Here is an 8,534-nt window from a genome sequence, read left to right on the forward strand (position 1 = left end):
AGATGTCTCACGGTGATAGTGGAAAAGAAGAGAACAGAATCATACAGGCACATAAAGGTACATTAAAGAGAAACTGAACTGCGGGACAAACTCTGTGCATTTCCATTAAAATTAGTTTTGTGCTACCTGAATTTGCAAAAAATATAATCTAAAAACAACCCCTTTATGTGCCAGGTGTTGGGCCATTTGGATCACATCTTGTCCAGACATTTGCTTTAACCCATGTCAAACTTGATCTCAAACGTGACTAGGGTAAGAACAGTTAGTTAGGGACTTCTGCTCCAGCTGTAATTCAGTGGGCACGGTGACAGAAAATACTCCAGCATGTTTATTCTCTAAAAAGGTGTTCAGACACTACATGTTTATGCCAGTGTGGAACTTTGATGCAACGAAAGTGTTTCTGCGCACAAATTCACACTTATCATTTCACTGTTTGCTTCCTTGTCTTCAGATAATGTTATTTCACTTCCAGAATGAAAACCTGTAAACATGGAGATCACAAAAAAAAAAATAAATCTATGTACAGAACAACATGCATTTGCCTCAGGCAAAAGAAAGATTTATTGCTTCTGTAGGCTTCTTAATTGTAATGTAGTTTTGGGTAAACGGTAGTAGTAAATGCAGGGATGAATAAAGGGCAAATGGAAAAATTAAGAACAAAACAAAAGGACACATCCTGGAACTTCTACCACAAGGAAGAACAGTGGAATTAGCAATGTACTTTACATTTCCAGCTTGTGATCCATATTCTTCCCTCTAAAATCCCACTGTATTGTTATACGCTGCATGTACCTGTCAATAGAAAGTATTTGTTGCCAGAAAATTAAGGTACTTCAAAATAGCAGTGAAGTTTTCACCAGTCTTTGGCCCAGTTCCCAGAAATCCAAGGTTTTGTTGCTACTGACACTCCCTGTTCTGCCTGCTATGGGCCAACAAACTGCATTGAATGCAAGGCTTTTTGCCTTTTCATGTCCATTCACTCAAAATAAATCTCCCCTATCTCAAGAGTAATTCCTTGTGTCTCCTTTCTCATGTTGAATCACTATTTCCAGCCAAACCAGTCCGATTACTTAAGGGACACTCTGGAAAACGCTGAAATCTGAGACATATAATGATATTTCAACACAACAGCAAAGAACATTTATCCTCATTACATCATACTGAGGGCATGCTTATGCATGTAGACTGACCCGGAGAGTAAAGTCACAAGCTAACTCCTTTCAGCAGGTGTAACTGGTGAAAAAGTTGAGAAAGACAACATGTCACATTCACACTCCAAATATCCTCCTAAATAATGTGCTTTGGCATAACTTTTATCATAGGCTGTAAAGTGGATGAGCTTCCAGAAAGCCAGCGCTAAAACCTTTGACACTTCTGTGTACATTTTTTGGAAGAGATTGGCGGCTCTGATGTACCAGGTGGCAAGTCTTGTCCTGTTAGGTAAGTATGACTTAAAAGAATAGCAAAAAAAACCCTGCTTGTTCATGCGGCTTTATTAGTATAAGCCAGGTTTTCTTGGAAAAACCTTCACACTACACAATATTATTATATAGCAGAGACTTAAAACCTAACTTAAATGTGGTAAGCATGCAGTAATATGCCTTATGAAAGGCAATGGGAACAGCAGGCACATACCACACTGTTGATGATGATATACAAGTTGCTTCCTCATTCTGTGAGAAAATGTCAAGCAAGTCAACTATGCTTACCAGTGTGAGCTCAGTTTTGTCACACCCTTTGAGCGTTGTAATTTTCCGCTGTCATATTCAAAATAATTCTGACTTACTCATGCCCAAACAATTAAGTGAAATGTGAATGCTCTCACATCAGATCTTGTTCATCTCATATTTAAACAGACAGGAAAATTATTAGACTGGAATGGCAGTTCTTCCAGCTGTGTGGCTTAAAACAATGAAATCACATCTATAATTGAAGGTTTTTGTGGTGCGTTTGTTCAATGACTTTGCCAAAATATGATGTTTTACAAGCTAAGTGACTTAATTCACAGAATTCACTGTATATGGCTGAGATTAAGACTTGTGGGGGCTAAATCATGAATAAACTCTGTAGATGTGTATTTCTAAAGTGGAGAAAGAATGGAAAAGCTTGGTTCCTGTTCCCACAACAGATTCATATCATGAACACTGTAACTGAGCACTCAACGTGCTTTTATACAACTTGCCTCATTCACCCAATCATACAAGCACCTCATTCCTTTGCTTTTGCCTATGTAAGTCCTCTATATCTAACATTCACACACGTATGGATGTATCAGAAAGCATCCATCTGGAGAGCAACTTGGGGTTAGTATCTTGCCCAATGATGTTTGGCATGCAAACGGGAGCAGACGGGGCTCAAACCACCAACCTTCTGATTAGCAGGTGACCTGCCCTACTTCTTGAACAACAGCCACCCCTTAAGTACAAATGTACAGAGCAACCACTGCCATCTTCTGGCCGATAAATTAATCAAAACTATTGCTGTGTAGCTGTGGGGACAGATAAACGTAAAATACTACAACTAACACGACTAATTTGTTAATATGTGCGCCTTTAAAAATGTCTGTGAATAACTGGACGTTGAACTCTGTCACTCCCAACATGTGCAAATGTGACAAACATCAGGGCACAATTCCGCTTTTTTGCTGCTTAGCAAAGGAAACATGCTAGTCTTCATTTGGCAATCTACTCATCGAGAGGAAGTTGAAAGCATGACTATTGTCTGAAGTAGACTATTAGGTCAATTTTAATCTGCCATGGCTGAAAAAAGAACACCTTTATAAAATATTATCAGATTAAAAGTTTATCAGAAATGTTACAGAATGAGGCAAAAAGGTTACAAATGTTCAAATCCTTATATTAAAGCAGCCAGACAGATCTCTGATGAAGTTCTCCTTGTGGTCATATAAATAAATAAATGAAAGATGCAATAACAGGAAATAACAACCACTGTGCTTTGTCTAATCATAATCCCACACTTACAGGCGGTTTGAACTTATTTATTAATTTTCTCTTTGATGGAATCAACAAAGTAATTGAAACAAACTGTATTTTAAAAAACTGAGACATTATTTACATAAGGAATTTTTTATTGGTTATTTGGCCCATGTCATTATGGACATTTAGTACAAAACGTATAGCATTTCTATAAATATATTCACAATACAAACATGCAAAATTGGTAATTTATTAAGTTAGGCAAGTGTAGCACAGATATACTTGTTATTTTTTGTTGCAATTTCATACAAATAAACATCAGTGTTTCAACATTTATTTTATTCAGAAAAAGAATACTGAGTACACAGGAGTATCTACACAGACCAAACAGACATTGTTCAATTTCACTGCCCAGATGGATTGTTTTCACACATTGTCATCAACACACCTATTTGATCTTTTGACTCAGATAGCACATGAGAGGTGCTGGTCTGATTGCTGGGTCTCTTGGACACATAGGACACCTCCCTGTTGCCCTCACCTGGGGAGGTGCTCGAGATGTGGCGGAAGAGCTTCTGGATGCCCGTGTCACGGAGGGAGCTCCTGAAGGAGCGAGCTGCAAACATGTAGAGGATGGGGTTAACTGTGCTGCTGATAAAGGCCATGGCTCCAGTGACAAAAACCATAGTGGTCCTCACGTTTTCCAAATGTTCTGCTACATCCTTGTAGGAGTTTTCAGTTCCCAGGATGATCAGCGAGAGGATATTTCCTATGTGATGAGGTGTCCAGCAAATGCCAAATGCAACCACGACATTGGCGATCAGGATGGTGGACTTGCGTTTGGATTTGAGAGTCATCCGAGTAATCCGGCTGCAGAGGCAGCCATAGCAGACCACAAGGATGGAGAAGGGTATTATGTAGCCAACCAGTGTCTCTAACAAGACACACACCAGTTCCTGGGTCACCGAAGTATATTCACGGTACAGGCAGCTATCCTTACCAGAATCTTTGTCAACAATCTGAGTTGGGATGACAGGTATGCTGAACAAGAGTGCTGCAATCCACAGAACCAGCAGTACTTTATTTAGAGCTTGTTTCCTCTTCCAGTGAGCTGAAGCAAAGGGATATCGCACAGCCACAAAACGCTCCACGCTCATGAGGGTGATGAGGAAAACGCTGCTGTACATACACGTGTTGATCATGAACACCATGGCTTTGCAAGATACCACCCCAAATATCCAGGAGTGGGCCAGAGAGTAGATCCACAGAGGCAGGGTGATGAGGACAAGCAGGTCCGCAACAGCCAGGTGTAGAATAATCACCACTGTGTGAGAGCGCTTTTCAACATGTCTCAGGATGGTCCAGATCACCAGCAGGTTCCCAGGAGCTCCAGCCAGGAAGCACAAACCAAGGATCACACACGACACCACTGTCCCACCATCAAACTCTGAAGGGGCCATTTCCTCTTGAGAAGACAGCTGGTATGTGTTGTTCATGGTGCAAGTCGATGTGCTGACTGTGGTGTCTGCATGAAAAGAAAAACAGATTACTCTAAGTCATCACTTCCCCTTTAAAGCTGTGTGGAAAGCTCAGGAAAAGAGTTTCCTAACAGGGCTTTTTAAGCAGAGATGACTCATGCATGTGCCAGAAGTCCATAACTTCAGGTTGCAGTTTAGTTTAAAAAAAAAAAAAATGTAGAAATGTGTTTATCAAATACTTTTAAACAAACTGATATGATATTAATTTGTAAATGGATGAATAATTAATAAATGATTGACTTTGCTGTATCAAGGGAACAACTCTGCACACAAAAATTACTTTAGCTTTTGAAACTTTGATAAACGTTTCTGTTTCACCACCCCCGTGGTTCTTAGATTTTTGTTCTGCTTTGTTGCTACATCATAGGCCAAAACAAAAGTTCACATTCAGAAACCGAAAAAAGTTCACACTCCACACCTTACTTTTTTTTGTTAAAACCTCAACGATGAAAACAAGATTAAAATAGAAAATGACTCGATTAAAAGTCACACAAAGCAACAAAAAGCTCTTCTGCTGTGTATTTTCCCTGACTTTTGTTTTTTTTATGTTACTTTCACTTCATTTTTTTAAACCTAGCTGTCTTACCCACAGTTTGAGAACCACTGTCTTCGACTTAGAGAAACAATAGCACATACAAAAACTAGCAGATTATGAATAATTTCCAAAAACATTCTATCTTTGTCACTAAGGAATTGTAAAAGTAAAATTAAAATGGATTCTATGCTGTGTATTTTTGTTTATTGTTTCATTTGCAGGTCTTTACATGGCATGCAGCATCACTGGAAAAGGTATTACGTAATATTTAAACAACAGAGATATTCCTTAGCTTTCATTTCAGTGAACCAAGAAATATTCATCAGCTTGCTAGGAAAATATGATGAAGGATGATGGCACACGTGGAAATATAATTTACTTACAAACATGTTCAGACACTACACTTTTTCAAAAGACGATACATATGGTTGACAGGAATTAATGGCTTTGTTTCAGTATTTGGCAAGGCAAGGCAAGGCAAGTTTATTTGTATAGCACAATTCAACAACAAGGTGATTCAAAGTGCTTTACAGAGACATTAGAAACAAAAACAAATAAAAAGCATGATTTAAAATTGATTAAAACAAGCAAACTAACTAACTAACTAATTAACAAACAAACAAACAAACAAAACAGTATATAAAATCAAAACAGATAAAATCAGAACAATAGATAAAATCAGTAGTTAAAATGTTAGTTTTGAAAGTTAGCTAGATAGTTTTGAAGTTATTTGGCAGAAATAGTGAAGAAATTGTGAATTACATTTAAGTTTGATAGAACGATACAGCAGTCACAGCAGTTAAAATGACATTTGGAGCAGTTTTCAGTAGCACTTTTTATTTTTTCAGGTAGGATAACAAACAGAACACCTTACACAATAATGGACAATATCAAATGTTTAAGAATAAAAAAAATACTTATCACAGACATTTCTCAAAACACAAGTTCAAAGTTATGTATTTTGACTGCATTACATGAATTAAAAAAAAAAATATACATAAAAAACAATGGAGGAGTACAACACATGGCAATAATATGAGTACATTTTCATTTAATCCTTCGTGATTAATGTTAATTGACAAGTGTCACATTTTACCATCATCACAGTCTTTGACACACACAGTCAGATAGCAGCTCTTCTTGTGTACTTGCTGCCCTCTGGTCTGTCTGCTGTTGCACTGCCAGCTCCCTCACTTTGTTTGTGTTAGTGGCTATTTCCTTAAATAGCCTCACTAGTCGGGACTCTTCCAGACTCCCTTGTAAGTTCTTTGCAAAGAAGGCATATAACACAGGATTTACCGAACTACTGATGAAAACCAGGGCACCAACTATGAAGATGATAGGCTTTGATACACAGTCGTCGTCAGTGTCTGGCCAGCTTAAGATACAAATCAGATCAATAATGTTGATAACGTGGTAAGGCAACCAGCACACTGTGAAAGCAATCACTACAGAATGGATGAGAACCATGGATTTCTCTTTTGAATTGAAACTCATCTTCTTGATCTGTGCAGCTACTAGACAGTAGCAGATACTTAGAACAATGAAAGGAACTATAAAGACCAACAAGGTTTCTAGGCAAAGGATGATAATTGTGTTGGTGTCAGAGTTTAATTCCCTGGTGAAACATTGCACATTTCCATCAGTGTTTTCCAGATTCTGTGTTAAGGCAGGCACTCCTAGAAGGAAAGCAAGCAGCCACAAAAGTACAAGATATATTTTTATATTGCTTTTTGTCTTCCAGCGCATCATCAGAAATGGATGACAGATGGCAAGAAAGCGCTCCACGCTCATAACAGTGATCAAGAAGATGCTGCTGAACATGCACACAGTCACAGTGTACACTAAGGTCTTGCACAATACTGCTCCAAACACCCAAGTGTGAACTAGAGAGTAGATCCATAGAGGCAGGGTGATGAGAACCAGCAGGTCTGCAACAGCCAAGTGCAGAATGATCACCACAGTATGGGAGCGCTGCTTGACGTGTCTCAGGATGGTCCAGATCACCAGCACGTTCCCAGGAGCTCCAACCAGGAAGGACAAACCGAGGATCACACACGCCACTGCTGTGCTGCCATCAAACTCCTCTGAAAGAGACAACTCAACTGAATGGTTCATGCTGCAATTTGATGTGCTCGAAGTGATTTCGGCATCAAGAGCAAAATAAGTGCTGTAAAAGCAGGATTCATTTCCTCTTATAGTTAAATTGAACAGAAACTAAAATGTTTGCACAACCCTTTAAGGGATATGTGACAACATGTTGTACTTGTCATAATTTCCATAATTCTCTCCCTAACAGGAGGGACACCTTACAGGAAAGGGATATTATTGAGTACTTAAGAATCTTATCACACAGTCATCTACAACAACAAAAACCAGTTCTGTTTTCTTACCCCGTGGTTTTTTAGTTTTAAGTTTACTTTTAGAAAAGTGTCAGTTCCACCTTAACATAGGCGGCAGATTTATCATTTTGTTATGGCACTTCTTTTAAGTTAATGCTGGATGTGTGAACATCATTTTTATCTGACACACTTTAAGTGTAATTTCAAAGTGAGTTTCACAGAAAATCAACACTGATTGTTGCAGTTTGTTTGCTTTTTAGATTTTTGTTCAATCATTGGCTATAGCTAAAATATGGATGTCAAAGCAGATGTGAATAAATGAAATTCTTATCCTCTTTTAGATGATTATATATCTATTACACTTTTACACAAGCATTACAAGTCTGCCATGTGATAGACGATTATTAGAAAAAGAGTGGCCTAATGTGTAAAAAATGACGTGAGACCATCAACTTTAACTTTAGTAAATCAGAAAAGATTTGTCAGCCTTCTAAGAAATGAGGACGAGTGATGAATACACATAAAGTGAACCATACAGCAATCTGGGATAAGAGTATGACAACTGATTATAGCTTCATCATAGCATCTGTTAGTGGGTGGGATATATTAGATTAACTATTACTTGATCCCCAATGCTGTGCCCTCATAAACTGTCTTTAAACTGCCTTTAAACTATGGAAATGTTACACATCTCTCTTTGTGTATGTATGTCTTCCGAAGGCAATAATTAAAACCTGTAGATACATAATTAGAAAAATATACCCGAAGATGTCACTTATTGCTAAATTTGTAATGACAAAAACTGAGCAAATTTGATAAATAAATTTGTATCAAACTGTAGTTAGTTTGGCAGAAATGTTAAACTCATGAACTGAAACTAATCACACGTGTGAGGTCAAATCATTTCTCGTAACAGGTTCACTGTAAACGGAAACAGGGTTTAAAGTCAGGCCATTACACAACTGAAAAGTTTTTTTTGACAGTCATAGTGAAGCTAATTCCTCAAGCGGATCATAATAACAGTGTTACAGCACCTGTACTGTGCTGTATTAGTTCTACAACTGATTAGGCAATAATATCATGTTAAACCTGTCTTTCCTTTTGGCCCATGCGGTATAAAACTGTGGTGGAGCTGACATATGTGGACTTGCGTGACTTGGGTGACATATGATAAATTGCCTTT

The 8,534-nt window shown here is 38.0% G+C and overlaps 2 protein-coding genes across 2 annotated transcripts; both read right to left on the minus strand.

Moving 5' to 3' along the window:
* Window positions 1–2,988: 2,988 nt before the first annotated feature.
* LOC146718450 (leukotriene B4 receptor 1) lies at window positions 2,989–4,452 on the minus strand. The gene has a single exon (XM_085433310.1). The coding sequence runs from the start codon at window positions 4,430–4,432 to the stop codon at window positions 3,341–3,343; it is 1,092 nt and encodes a 363-aa protein (XP_085289436.1). The 5' UTR covers window positions 4,433–4,452; the 3' UTR covers window positions 2,989–3,340.
* A 1,026-nt stretch (window positions 4,453–5,478) lies between these two features.
* LOC146718451 (leukotriene B4 receptor 1-like) lies at window positions 5,479–7,185 on the minus strand. Its single transcript, XM_085434306.1, has one exon. It carries the CDS (start codon window positions 7,125–7,127, stop codon window positions 6,111–6,113), a length of 1,017 nt encoding a protein of 338 aa, XP_085290432.1. The 5' UTR covers window positions 7,128–7,185; the 3' UTR covers window positions 5,479–6,110.
* Between the last annotated feature and the right edge of the window lie 1,349 nt (window positions 7,186–8,534).

This window comes from Copadichromis virginalis, linkage group LG1 (assembly GCF_057382275.1).
Source record: "Copadichromis virginalis isolate Kocher_CV1m ecotype Utaka linkage group LG1, C_Virginalis_male_GT1.1, whole genome shotgun sequence".
NCBI classification, from domain to species: Eukaryota; Metazoa; Chordata; class Actinopteri; order Cichliformes; family Cichlidae; genus Copadichromis; species Copadichromis virginalis.